This window comes from Platichthys flesus, chromosome 17 (genome assembly GCF_949316205.1).
Source record: "Platichthys flesus chromosome 17, fPlaFle2.1, whole genome shotgun sequence".
Taxonomy (NCBI): Eukaryota; Metazoa; Chordata; class Actinopteri; order Pleuronectiformes; family Pleuronectidae; genus Platichthys; species Platichthys flesus.
The window spans coordinates 18,819,033-18,834,318 of NC_084961.1; the positions used below are offsets into that span (position 1 = coordinate 18,819,033).

At 40.4% G+C, this 15,286-nt stretch overlaps 1 protein-coding gene across 3 annotated transcripts in view; it reads right to left on the reverse strand.

Moving 5' to 3' along the window:
* The window catches only part of thrb (thyroid hormone receptor beta), a 102,933-nt gene that overhangs the window by 24,348 nt on the left and 63,299 nt on the right, over positions 1-15,286 (reverse strand). For all 3 annotated transcript variants that reach the window (XM_062409495.1, XM_062409497.1, XM_062409498.1), the window contains 2 exons: positions 14,292-14,358; positions 402-474 (listed from right to left, as the gene is read on the reverse strand). In XM_062409495.1, the coding sequence (XP_062265479.1) occupies positions 402-408 (7 nt within the window). In that variant the 5' untranslated portion in view covers positions 409-474; positions 14,292-14,358. The remainder of the gene's footprint in view (positions 1-401; positions 475-14,291; positions 14,359-15,286) is intronic.

Here is a 15,286-nt window from a genome sequence, read left to right on the forward strand (position 1 = left end):
AAAGGTTGTTCAGTTTTCATGGAACAAAACCATGTCATTCTGCCACTGATCATGTGTAGAAAGCATAACTAGTTTTTTACTTTATTCAAATCTAACTCTGATAAGTTCCCTGCTTTTGTTTGGAAAATTATTAAAATAAGACTGAGGTCATGTCTCTGTTTTATTTGTGAAGATGTGATTATCTGAGTAGCAGTGTAGAATTTAAGTACTAGAGGAGGATCCTAATGCAGCATATTATGATCCAGGGGAAACATCGAGGGTTTGTTGTTTTTTACCATTTGAGAGTTTGAATATCCGCTTAATGCCACTATTATCAGCTCCACAATGGAGTTATTATTATTTTCTCTCTATAAATCCGATTTGGAATAAATCTTAGAGGTAGAATTTCGAGTGAGACTTACCTGACATACTGGTGGGGTTCAAGGCCAAGACGTCATCCTCAGAGCCTCCTCAGACATCTGGGTACATACCAAGCTGAAATCACACAGAATAAATCATCAAGCACTTATCAGGCTATTCTTATTCTGAATCTATAACAGCACCGGGTAGTGAGAGTCAGTTATTTGTGCTCAACCTGGGTCAACACTGCTGTGATATTTAGTGAAACGACTCACATAATGTGGGAAGAGGAACAAGTGACACTAATTGGATGCAATCATGACTTTTTTTATCTTGATGTAACATTGTCTGCATCTCAGGGGACGTTCAAACACACAGCTGTAAGTCTATCAGGGGGAGTGTTGCATAAAGGCTTTTCAGGGGAGATGACTGTCTCTGTGTAGGGGGACATCTAGTGGTCAAATGTAAAAACACGCGACCTCGCAACAGAGTGAGGAAAGTTAAGTGTCGGGTGAAACTTGACACTGTTTTCTACAGAGTGCACTGATAAAGAAACAAGAGCTGCACATGTGGGTTACAACTGCTCTATTCACAGCCGTATGTGGTGTTTAACCACGCAGTGGGAGATTTAAAAGTCAAACGTGATCTGCTGAACACACACACACACTTACACACACACACACACACACACACACACACACACACACACACACACACACACACACACACATGTTTGTCCTGAAAGAACACTGCAGCCAGTGCACCAGTCAGCAGAATGACTAAGCAGATACACAGTCCATTTACCAGGATGGAGCTCACAGTCTCCCACTGCAGCATCTCCTCTGTCAGACTGTTACTGTATATGACACAGCAGCAGCGTTTGTCTCCACAAAGTCACACCGTGTATCTGCCTGTACTATAACTGTCCGTGGTAAGCTGAGAAACAAGGAAAGCTAAACGTCCTTGGCCGCCTGTCCTCGAGACCCCCCCCCCACACACACACACACGCCACATCAAGAGAAGCTAGAGGAAGATGGGGCAGAGCAACACAATGTCTCACTGTGCACTAATCAAAACCCAGGTTCAAATTACTCTGTTATCTGTGCTGTTGCTTCTTTGAATCGACCTGCAGCATTTGGATACATGCCCTACAGACTTCAGAATAGAACACTGTTTGAGGGCCACGTTTATTGTATTCAGAATAGTTTTTTGACCTTGAGTGTAAAAAGTGAAAGTATCTGCTCCAGATATGAATACAGGGCGTCTGTGGATTTTACCAACACTTTGTGAATGAAATGAAAACACTTGAAACTACTGAGCATGACATGGTAGAATAACCATTAGATTGTTACATGTTCAATGTGTACGATTTAGTGATAATATTGGAATGTACAGCTTGCCTCCAACTGAATACCACTTGCGTCAGCTTTTCCTTTCCGAGTGTGGGGGGACCTAAGGTAGCTGACTCCAAATTAAGAAATAAGAACACATTCTAAGCTAATGAAAAGAGCAATTCTTCACCGTCAGGTGAATATATACTGATGAAAACATTATTATAGTCGATCCTCCTAAATCCTTCAAATTTTATATCTGAACTTGCGTGAACAATGCTTTATGGCCATCCAGTACAGACGTTGGACCAGCAACTGTTAGTTTAATGAGGCATAACTAATGAAACCAGAGGAAACTGCCTCACCCTTCAAACAACTTCAAAACTCCCTCATTTGCATATTTTGATTCCATTTGAGTAGCTAGCTTGTGTTCTTACTCACCAGGTTTCAGTTCTTATAAAACTTAGAGACAAGGCAATCTCATCCAAACCAGGGGAGAAAAATGTGCATTCCAGTTTTTGCTTTTTAATTATAGGTGTCTTCATGATCCATACACAGATCTATACTGTCTGTTCAGTGAGTGATTCAAATAGTTTTCCAAAGGGTGAAACCAATGTTTAAATGCAGTTCTTCCACAGATTTACCATACAGTACATTCAGCAAGGAATATAGAACAGGACAGACTCAACTTGCCCCTCAGCAAACAATTTGCCATTCAAGGACAAAAATACGTTCTTTGTGAGACAGTTTGCCTGACGGACGGAGTAACATATCTGAATTACTCACCAGAGTTACATATGAAGTTATGTACTTTATGGGGCAATGTATGGGGTGGTGAGGTCACGAACGGGGCTAATCAAAGAGCTAAATATTCATTGGATGTTTAGCAATGAGACTGACACCACTGTTCTCCAGACTGCAAACAACACACATATTTCCTAGAATGCAGGACTATTCCTTTAAAAAATTAAAATAAATCTTATTCTAAAATATTCATTTATTGAGACAGATCTAAGAGGCGATGAAACATAATTTAAGAAACTGAAATCTTTTTAGCTCCAAGGCTTTTCTTTGAATGCTGCAGATCCCATTATGGAATCTGACGTTTGGCCTGTTTCATCATGTTGAAACTCGTTCCAATGGGCACAAGAAGCCTTTCAGAACTAAATAAATAGCTTAAAAGGAAAGTTGTAATTTATTTAAGTTAGAGTGCTGTTGGATTGGAATGATTTATCAAAGCCGCAATTTAAGCTCTTTTATGTCTCTTTGAATATATTTCTTACCAAAAATGTAAACCCATGAGTGGTAGATAACAAGGTCATTAGACAGAGGAAGAGATGAACATGAACCATTCCTCTTCGTCAATCCAAAGACAGCATGCAGTTATCTTTGTAGATGTTACATAAGCTGCATTTACCCTTTATGCGTCCTCAGCTCACTGAGACTTTTCTTGTTAAATGTAATATTGAGAAGAAAAAGGTTAAAACCATTATAGCAACTTTGAAAGTAGCCAAACACTTAGATGTTCATTTTCTATCTCTGCCCGACAGTTTCCGTCAGTATACAGAGAAAAAAAAAGAAAACACAAAAGTGTTAGAGCTTTCATAATTCCTTTGCACTGGAACAACAGCTGGCTGGAAAAGCATTATGGGAAACTGTGCTGTGGTTTACTGCTTTTTACCCTAGAGAGCACCTAATATCCAGCATATCCAGCTGGTGAAATCCTGAAAGCTGGTTCATCCGTACAACAAGTTTCTGCAGCTCTAACAAGGACACAAACTGAGAGAAGACCGACAAGCTACTGGCGAGAACAAATGTGAAGACAGATGAAAAAAAAAAAAATGGAAAAGGGACAATGTATGCGCTGTGATGTACAGACTGAAACTAGAAATTATTGTAGGTCACAGTTCGGGCCTTAGATGATGAGATACAACAGATACCCAGCAGGGTGAAACTCCAAAGTGGAACATTTTTATTAATAACCTCCTATCGGATTTCTATATCATAGAGAGCAGCGGGAGTCCATTGACTGGAATAAAACTGTTGGCTCCAGTTACACCAGATGTTCAAGTGTCCAACCATAATTATGGGTTCTCAAAGCTGTAATCTAGATTCACTTTCAAGTTGGTAAAAAACCCAGATTTGATCATTCTAGAGTAGACACTAACTACATTCATACACCACATGGGAGGAACCTTTCGTTCCCAGTGTTATTTTACCACTGTTAATTACAATTTCGATTTGACAGCCCCAGTAAACTCCTAGATGAGAAATGGTTTGTGTTGTTGACAATAGTTTTCATTATTTTAAAATCACTTTTGCGATACCCAGACTTTTCCCCCTCCAGTTGGCGCAAACGACTTGCTAGAGATCAACACATATATGGAATATAATTACATGTATCGAAAACAATTTAAAAGCTTTTGTTTTCTATCTGTACATTTCAAATACAGTATGACAACTAAACACTTTTAAAGGTTAATGATTGAAATGATTGTGAAACAAGGTAAAGCTGGATGTATAATTTTTGCACAGGGACATCACTACGGTAACGTTTGTGATTTATAGTTCTGTTTTTTTTGTAAATTGTAATTGTAGGTCATGTGCTACACAACCAGTCCCTTGACATGTCCTTTACAAACTAATACCGTTCCCATGTAAATGGCACATGACTACTTCAAACGTGGTGAATGGATAATCGGTTATCTGGACTTAAATCTGAGGTTTGGAATAGTCCATCCATACATATTATAGTAAGATACAGATATTAAGACATATGTATCTAAAGCGTCCTTGCTCTCTTCAAACTATTATTAATATAATTATTATTTTATTATTATTTTTTTATATACACAGCATTAGCAAAGTCACAATTCTTGATTGCTGCCAAAGTCACCCAAACACAGTGTAAACAGGTGATATTTATCCACGGAGATAGAATATGTTATAGGAAGCTGAGTGGGAGTGAAAGACTTCTTTCTTACATTTTGATAAACAAAGGTTTGAATCACTGATGTTTTCCACCAGAAGAGTTTCATCCAGTCATCTGAAGTGCATCTGACCTCGCAGTGACTCTAAAGAAAACCAAGGAGGACTGACACACTGTTTCATACAAACGTCTTTACTATTTTCTTCATGTAAAGTTGATGTTTGGCCTCTGAAGAAATATATTATCTGGACTCAAATGTGATTTGAATTAGGATAACCTGATTCCATCAAGCAGGAGGTCCACAGATGGCAATTTATTTTGGAGGGGGAAAAACAATCCTACAGCTGAGTGCTTTTTGTGGCTCTGTAATTGAGCATTAGTGTCCCAAATAAACAACAAGTGACAATAATGGACTTCCACCGCAGGCATAAATTAGCTGCAGTGGTGGAGAGCAGGGTTGTCCCAGTCCATCGTTTCCAGTCTCATCGAGCTCTGGCCTTTTTTTTACTTTCCTGCTTGCTCCATCTGATGTTTTCATGCATTCAAAATAGAGAGGTTGGTTTTTGCTGGACAGCTGGGGTTGTTGAGTCCTGACTCTGTGATATAGCAGCTTTTACATTGTTTTTAAATGAAAACAATACCGTCTGGTGCCAACTTCTGTTGTTTTGAACTTAAAAATATTTGGTTTATGCTGATTAACACTGCTGATCTAAGATTCTTTATCATCCATCCAGCAGACATTTCCAAGCCAGAACACAGGCAGAGTTATGGTGTGTCTCTCATTTTCTCTCGTTGCAGTGTGTGCACATATTGATTTCTAGTTCCTTTACTGACCTGAAGGAAACCACATTTTTCCAAGATGAGAAAGCGCTGAACATTTTAATCTGCAGGCTCTGTGACTGTGAAAATCGTGTGTCATGGTGTTTATGTAGAGGTGTTTGTGTGTGGGCATGTTTGTGCATGAGCTAGCATACCCCAGCCTTCATACTGGCATTGCTTCACCACATAGACATGCATAGAGGACCCTGTCTTAGACAAAGCTGTACCAAGTGTGACACCAAGGGAACCTGTTGGTTTCAAATAGAAGCAGTTGTTTATTTCTCATCCAGTACCCGCTTTCTTTAAATAGCAAATCTTGTGCCAATGTTCTGAAGCACTAACAAATAAGATGTAGTCAGGCTAATTGTTGGCACATTACTATCTTGAGGCAGCTGAAAGTGATCAACCAACAAACTCCTGGTCTGAAGACAATAGTGCAGTATTTCACTGTTGTTTTAAGCGAGCATGACCAAAAATAATCATATGCATGTGTGTGTGAATTGTTTATGACACACAGTCTGCTTGAGCAGATATACCCTCAACAATGCAATAATAACTGGCCTTGTTTAAAGTTCAAGTTATCATTTCAACAGTTTGTGGATGTGGAGTTTTTATATTGTTAGTAGTAGAAATTTGGAATACCACTGGAGACGTCCTGAGCTAAGTATCAGTATCAGGGCCAATCCGGGAAAGGATTGGCATTGACTGAAGTAAACCTGATGGAAGTCTGCTTCCTCCTTTATGTTTTCTCCTGTGTTCTGTTTAAGGCTGTGTGCCCTCTGCTGCTGGAGTATGCACTCTGCCAAAAAGTCTTCAATTAAGGAAAGAACCTCCACTCTGTAGTGACACCGAATATCTGAGAGTCAACAGTTTCTATTGTTCCAACAACTTTAACGGAGCAGGTCTCTTCTTCAGCTGTGCAGCTTCAATTTCACGAGTAGCATTCTTCTTAGGTGGTCATTCAATAACCTACAATTTCCAATAGTACTTTTTATAATTTAAGGGTGTCTGAAATTTTGTCAACATTCTTGGACTCTGACTCTCCTGGCGGATACCAACTGTTCAAAGGACTTGGAAAAGTTGAAACAAAGTAAGTGCTACAGTTGGCTGCTGAGGAAACTGGCAGCGAGACTGTGTGCTGCCATCCTCTCCAGCTCTCTTTACACATCTGTGGCATCCACACAAAAGAATGCAAGTACTCCAGAATGTAAATGGCTCTCATTTGGCTTACAAGTCATTTGTTGTTCTACTTTCAGCGCATTAAACGATTGTTTGTGTAATGACTGCCAGGAATTAATTACCAACATGGCCAACCTCAGCAGAATGTCATTGTTTATTTTGTTTAACAAAGATATTGCATTGTTTAGTCCTTGAGGTAAAATAATTGCACATGCTTCCAATGAGGTGTATATATGCATCTGAAAACCAGGCAGCTTATGGAAATAGTAACAACACTTCTAAATTAGGGTGACTTACTGTGCCCTGGAAACAGAAGAACAGTCAAAGTTACTGGCATTTTCTTCTATTGTTGTAGGAAACTATGAATTCATTAAATGAAAATGAAGAAAATTACTTTTCAAGATGTTTATTTTTCCCAGTTATTTCAAAGCACCAATGTTATGCTTTGATTTCCCTTGGCGGAGGGGCAGATGGGTCGCCTGGAAGCCAGCGATGACAAAGCTTGAGAAAAGGCAAAAGCCAAAGACTGTATGTGAGTCATTGGAATGGAATGGTCTGAAGACGCTAGTGACCCGGTTTGGCATGAACTGTGCTTGACACAAACTATACTATAACACTACCACATGGACTCAAGGGGTCGCCAAAGTCATCAGGTTCTGGCCCTGCTTAATGTTAGATTATGACCACAACTGTAGTCTAAACACAACTTTTGCTTTTGCTTTTAACTATATAAACCGGTTTATGTGACAGCTTCTTACATTTTGCAACAACAGTCAGGAGGCTCTGTGCTTTGAGGTTTAGGTTATCTCATGTGTTCGTTCTGTTCAGTGGGTGTGTGTTATGCCTCTGGTTGGAGACGGGGCGGCGCTGTGAATACTGTGTGTGTGTGTGAGCACTTCCTTCTCTACACTTGGAAACAGCTACCACATCCTGCATTACAAGAGGAGCAAGAACACTAGGTACTGTACATTAGTGCAGTGTGTACACAGGACACACATGACAATGCCTGGCGAGGAGTGCCGTGCAATTTTGAGGAATGCTTTATTGTAATGTATTGAATAACCCGGATAGCTATGGAAGTATGAACAGGACGCTGATGTTAGGAAACCACAATCTCACACACACTCACACACACACACACCTTGGACCTCTGGTCTTGGACCAGCCCTTAGTTATTATTAGCCATTAGTTATGCTGCTAGGGGGTTAGATTGTGGGACAAATGACAAACAGAGCTTCTCTTTCCTCTTCTTCCTCTTTATGATTACAACTAGAGATTGCTTAGATATACAATATAACTACCCACATACTACTATTACTTTAAATACCTCTATCATTACAATTGTCATTGGTGCTGCCTTCCTCTGTCAGACATTTTCTTTAAAAAAAATAATTATTTAGTTGACATGCTCTGCTACATGCAGAATAGATAAAAAAAAAATTCTATCTGGATAGTGGGATACCACAATTTTGACACTCTCTGAAGTTTACACGATTTTAAGGGTAAGGGCAGAGGATGTTGCACCTTCTTAACTGCAAGGTGTCCAGTTGGGATTTGTGAATATAGGAAATACCCCAAAAAATTATTATGCACTGCTTTCATACATTACAGTGATAAATATTCATCTTTCACAGATCAAATGAAAAACCATGTGCCCTGTCACTTCTACAATTTCTGCTGCCAAAGTCCAAATTCCTGAATGAAAATGGTTTGCTGCAAAGCTGATTATAGACAATCATTTGATGCAAAAACACAGAGACACAATAGGTATTGTGAAAACAACATTATGAAATAACCCACAAGGGAACACACAAGCCTGAGTTAAGACAGGAAACAGGAAATAGGCCTGTAATGTGGTACATGATGCACTGTCACCATTCTCATCTCACCCAAAGAGCAGTTAGGTGGTTATTGCTAATCTGTTAATGATACCAATAGGAAACCTCCACTAGCTCTATCCAACAAAGCCCTGACATTTTTTATGTGTTTCTATTTTCTGCACCAGATGTTCGACAGCATATCACAGGTGAAACACAGGGATCGCTTAAATCCTCCGTATTGCAGCTACTATTTCCTACAAACGTGTTTCAACACTCTAAGCATTACATGCTTAAATCAAATGTCAGCACTACCCTGCAAAACCTTTTGTTTTGCAGGGTAGAAAGGACATCTCAGAAAGGACAATAACAGCGACACAACGAGTCATCAAAATAGGGCAGACCCTTTTAGGCGTAACACATGTCAACATTCTTTGAGTCTGACATAAAGTTAATGAAAAACACATAGGCTTGAAAGCAACTTCCTCCACTTTCAACCCTGAAGAGCATTTTCCTGACTGCTGCTGCGCTGTCACCAGAGAGCATCCTGTACACCAGCAACTGTCAGACATAGAGAAAGATGGCAAGTGAGTGACTGGATCAAAGGTTTCACCCTCACCGTGCTCATGCTCCCACGTCCTCAAAACAGCTTCTCAGTGATCACCTTTCTCATAAATGCTTGATGTGGCAATGTGAAGTTTAGTGGAAGGGGGAACACAAAACGAGGCAGTGCATATACTGCACCTATAGTTTTCCTCACAGTTCACCGATGGAGGTGAATTTGAGAACACTATGTCACTAAATGAAGCCCTGATATTTTAGAAAGATCCCATTTCAAATATGTGTCCAATCTCTGTAAAGCCTTTGGTGAATTATTATTGGCTCTAGTGTTTCATTCTGTTTTGAAGATACACTTCGGCGTTTAAATCTAATATTTCATGTTTTCATTGGACAGTTAATGTCAGCACACAACATACAAATAAAATATGAAAACAAATGGGGAGAGTGTGGTGTACTGCTGACCGCATTTTACAGTCAACCTGGCTCAAAGCCCTAAAAAGTCCCCTTTACCGTCCTAAAAAACCTTTTAGTGGACGTCCAAGTTTAGATTATTTTGTCACACAACAGCTGAGCCTGAGGTGGTGATGTCAGCAAGAACGCTGTTGTCCCAGCTGCAAAATGAGGGCGCTGCATCATCCTGTTGTAGGAAGTTTGGACTCCCGAGTTCAACAAGTTCAAGCGCCCTAGGACTCCCAAAGTCTAAATCGAGGGTACTCTGTGTTACTCACTATATTTTTTACGGAGGTTGGTGGAATAGCGAGATCAATTTTATTTTCGTGGGCAACCTTACCAACACAGTCAGCTGCTTGAGAAACAGCAATGCAGGCAATGCGTTTCCCTTGGTGCCCCCAGTTGCTATAATTTGTGTAAAGAAAAAAATCTTACCAAAGTCCTAACTTAGTCAAATCTGACCACACAGACATGATGAAGCATCATTTTAGAATCAGTGTGGCTTAAATCTTCACACCAAGGATCACCTCAGATGTCCATCGCGGAAAACGTCATTAATCTGTTTAAAAAGCATGGGGAAAAAAAAGCATTGCTCAAAAAATGTGTTCCAGTGATGTCATTGCACAATGGAACTAATATACAGCATATGTGGAACTCTGGTTCCAAAACCTGATCCATGATTATCCATCCAACAGAAGTAAGACACTGTATAATAATAGGTCAGATGAAATCCATTTCAAAGCCATTTGTTTCATGACGCACCAAACATATTTTTTTGACGTTACTGAGTCCAAAAGAGACCCACGCTGATATCCTTGGATTTTCATGGATAAGAATCCCTACGGTCTAAACTCAGAATGAGGCCAAAAACAAAAAAACATCCAGTGAGCAGCAGTTGTGGACAGAAATGCCTTGTTGATGAGAGAGGCCAGAGGAAATAGCCAGACTGGTTCAAGCTGACAGAGAGGCTACGGCAGTGGTTCTCAAACATTTTCTGGCAGAGGCTGAAAAATGTTAACCCAAAGCCTCCCAAGCAAAAAATAAAAGATTTCAGTAATTTTTGTGGATAAAGGTCAGCACAACAGCATCAGAAACTAACCTTAGTTGTTTTACAATACATGAATCATATTAATTTATAGTCGCTCTATAATTTTCAATGGTTATACCACTGCAGGGGCTCTATGCCCCCAAGGGGAACTCTCCCCAGTTTGAGAACTAATGGGCCATGGTAACTCAGATAACAAATTTGTGGTGAGCATAAAAGCATCTTAGTTTGAAGTAGAAGGGTGCTCAGAGAGTGCATGCATCCTTCAGGACTACTGTCCTATGAAAGAGAGTCAAAACCACATTTCCCGATCCACCCATTTATCCAAATTGAATGGGTACTTCCATGGGTCATGCCCAAATTTCAAGGAAATCAGGTCAGCAGCTTTTGAGATATCCTGCTGAGAGATAGAAAAACAAAACATTGCAACATCAAGTCCTGCCAAGAACAGAATCTGAGGCTGAAGTGGGCAGAGTCGACAATACTGGACAGTTGATTTAAATTAAGTCACAATCTGTAATCAACAGCATGAAACCATGGATACCACCTGTCTCTTGCCTCAGTCAATACTGCTGCTGGTGGTGAGGGGATTGTTTTCTTGTCAAACTTTGGATTGGTGAATACTAATCAGCCATCTTAGCCTTTTTATGGTCACAGTTTACAATTTTCTATTGTCTGCTTCCAGTAGGATAATGCTCCATGTCACAAAGTCTCAAACTGGTTTGAGGAACATGAAAGTGAGTCCAGAGAACTTCAGTGACCTCCACTTTCACTATGATGTGAACCCAGTAGAACACATTTGGGATGTGGTAGGAGACAGGATTGACTCCTCGTGACCCTTTGAAAATCTGGCAAGAATAAAGCAAATGTTGAGTGGTGAGCTTCGGAACTGGAACCAACCGAATCTACATGTTGCTGGGGCTGTATAGTAACACACTGAATGTCTTCAGCACAATGGGTTTGAAGCTTCAGTGTTTCCTATCAAATGGACACAAGACAAAGCAGACTTGTCCCAGTATTGTATTCTTTCATAGGGCCCAAAATTTATAGCGGTGCCCCTGGCTGTAGTTGTTTTGTAAACTCCACAAAGGGCATCAGGACCTTATCTAAGTTTAAATGTCAGCCCTCCTTACTGTCTTCAGAGGTAATCTCATTGTGCATCTGGCTACATCATGGATCATCACTGACAAGCAGCAAACAATAGTCGTAGCCTCGAGCTATATGCATCTTATTTGGGGTGGCATTCAGATAAGACTCGATCTTGATCTGCAGGCCATTATGGGCCGGAGCGCTCTAATACTTAATTTACGAAGCTACATCACACTATGCAACGTGATACAGACTCTGCATCATGGCAACTGGTATCAGAAAAAGGACGACAGATGGTGTTTTCATTAAAGAATTCAAGCTGATAGAAGAATCAACTGAATGACTTTGTTTTGGAGTCTCTAGTGCACTTATCATATTACATTAAGTTCTCGGGCTGCCGGGAAATAACCCCCCCCAACACAGGCCAATGTCAAAAAGGCACGATGATGCACAGGGGCTATCCAGTGCAGCGCTCTTGTAACACTGTATTACCATTATCCTCACTGGAGACTGAGAGCGGAGCAAATACCACATTGTGGGTATTATGACCAATATTACATGCACTGCTTTAACGACCAGTGGAGAGAACACAGGCGAGGTGCAAGACGAATGGCCCGACAGCTGGCACTAACAGTCACCTGCAGACCCACCAGTGATGTTTCAAGTCTCAAGTTATCATCATTACATTTTGGCTGCAGCGCATTTTCCAATTTTATGGGAGCAGACGGAGGCTTTTTGTTTTCATTTCGAATTGTCCTCTGAGCAGCCAGTGTGTGTTTCCTGAGTGCACTGTGCAGTACACAGTGCTGGCTCTGACAGTTGATTTTTGTAGGGTTACACAAGCCTGTGCAGTTTGACAAAGGTGGCACGGCGAAACAAAAAACAACTTCAGCCCTATGTGTTTGTTTCTTTTTCATGAGCTGACAGTAAATCAGTCACAGGGAGGTTTATATGTTGGTCGTAAAGGTGGCAGTCTGTGCTGAGTGCAGCAAAACTTGCAATGCTCTTAATGTGAAGCTACATGTGCCTGTAGAGGTACTAGACTGCATTTTTCTGCTTTTTATAGCCAATACTCTGATGCATCCATGTGACACTCAAACTGTCAGCTCGATAGCCCTTCCACTGGATCTTAAAGAACAAAACATCCCTTGTCTTTAAAATCTAAGGATATGTTGGATCTTAGCATAGGTTCATTTAAACTCCTAATTTCTTTGCTGATAATTCTGGGTTTGGAAAATTATAAAAAGGTGCTATTTAGAGTCATGATGTACTTAACATGCCACAAAAGATGATACAGGGATAATATGATAACATGACGTGGGCATCAGATGTCATTACTATAATACTGTTAAGGGAGAACATTGTCTTTACATGTCACAAGCCAACATTGCGTGTACAACACACAACTTCTGTAGTGTTTTTGTTGGGGATTTAGTGAAACCTGATATTCCAAGCTCTATGACAAATCACATTTCTTACTGTTCTGTACGTGGGTTCCTAATTTACACATGTTCAGATGACAAATACTTAAAGTAGTCATATTTACCTCTTTCAGTTTTTCCTTTCCTCTAGTGTGATATATATATTTTTTGGTATATAAAAGTTCAGAAAAGTTAAAAAGCTGTTATTCTGTCACGCCCCCTACCAAAGCCAGGTAAAGCCCATACGGAGGCTGTTGTATCCCACACACAGCGGGCCTGCTGACCAATCAGAGCCAACTATGCTCTATCGGGAGGGAGACCTTAAATGGGTAGTTCATCCCAAAATGATAATTCACTCATTATTTATTCACCACTATGCGGTTGGAGGTGTGGGTGAAGTGTTTGAGTCCACAAAACACTTTTGGAGTTTCAGGGGTAAACAGTGTTGCAGCCAAATCGAATCCAATTTAAGTAAATGGTGACGAAACGTAAAAAAAAACAAATGTCCGGAAGCCCAAACATTAAAATTTGCCTCGAAATGGCTTCATTTAGGCCACGCTTTAAGCATATATGTCTGCTAAGATCCACGTTTGAATGCGGCTTTGAGGAGGATATCTGAGGATATTTAGGCTAAAAACCTGATGTAAATGACACTGTTTCAGGTCAGTTTTATTTGTTAGGGCTAACGGATGCTATGACACCACAGGAGCAGTATGAAGGTAAGCTTCGTTACCATTTACTTCAATTGAATTGGATTTGGCTGCAATGCTGTTTACTCCTGAAACTCCAAAAGGATTTTGTGGACTCAAACCAAATCCTCCATTGACATAGTGCTGAGTAGAAAACGAGTGGATTTCAGACAGCGGCTGAAGAGAGCAGCAGCAGCAATAAGCAGTGTGAGGAAAGTGATGTGTTTTTTGAACTTTACACCATGCAAACCGTTTCATGTACTAACCTTAAAAGTATGAACCTATACATAACACTGCTCTATAAATGTTGGCCCTCAGCGTCCTGCTTACACAAACTGTTTCTGCTGCCTCCTAGTGGCCAGAAAATCACTTGAAAATGCACTTGATAATTTTGAGAATATTTTGTGCATAATATTGCTGCATTACATGTGTTGCCCTTTAATTAGGAATATTCTTGATATGATATTGCAGCAATATTAATATTACCAGTGTGGCTCTTGATGTTTAAGCCTGTAATGATATATTGGAGCATCACAGCAGGGTTGTCGAGTGGAAAGAGAAGCTGTGTTGGCATTGTGCAGATCTCTGGCTGTGTGGAACTGAGCAGGAAAAAAGATCTTACCGGTGGAAGTAGTGAAGTCTGACTCCAGGCAGCGTTGAGGAGCCGCTCAGCTCCCCAAGACAAACACCTACAAAAACACACACAAACATATAAATAAATAAATGCGTAGGTCCAAATAACGAGCACTTGAGATGCAATATCACTGTTCAGCTACAAAAAAAGAAGAAACAGCAGGTACTCAGGGCGGCTAGAAAATTAGTGACACAAACAAGTTTCCATGATGTAAAAATCTTAGCCAAAAAAATTGATTATATTGTAAAGGGGAACGGATCTTTTTCTTGTTTGCTCTTTGATATCGTCATGTCATTAGAAGAGCATTAAAGGACATACATGTGTCACATTTTAGCGCTGACATCAGCTTTAACACCTTTTAATGCTGAGGTATGTGAGGCAGGATGTAGACGCAGAACTACATCTGGCTGAGATGACCTATGTGCAACATTTTCCCGAACAAAGAAACTCCCACCGCGCCTGTAAATACGCTTAACCGCTGGTGGTTGCCACATGTGGTTACAGCCACAAATACTTCCTCCTACGCTGAAGCAAGGGTGGAGGAATCCCAGTATAAATTTCTCCTCTCTTTTGGACCAGCGGCCCCTTAAAATGAGTCCATATATCTTCTCATGTGTCAACCCCCGAAGTAGAGGAGGGCTTATTTAAAGGGGAATTGCCATGAATAAAACAACAGTGACAAAACAACATGAAAGCAGGAAAACGTCTGGTTTTGCCCAAAAGAAAGGAAGTCATGTTAAGTTCATGGTGAGAAAAAAAAACAGGAGGTTGTTTGATTATGGAGAAAGGAAAGCATTTGTTTATGTCATTAATTCGTTGGCAGGAGAGGACTGGTCATCTCCTCCGACAGACGGTAATCACTTGTAATCAGACTTAATGGGGGCCCTAATGGGAATGCTTTTCCTCCCTCATGCTCTGTCTGCACCTCTTTAGCACACACACAAAAACAAGTGTGTGTGTCCCTGCACACGTTCGCAACTCAT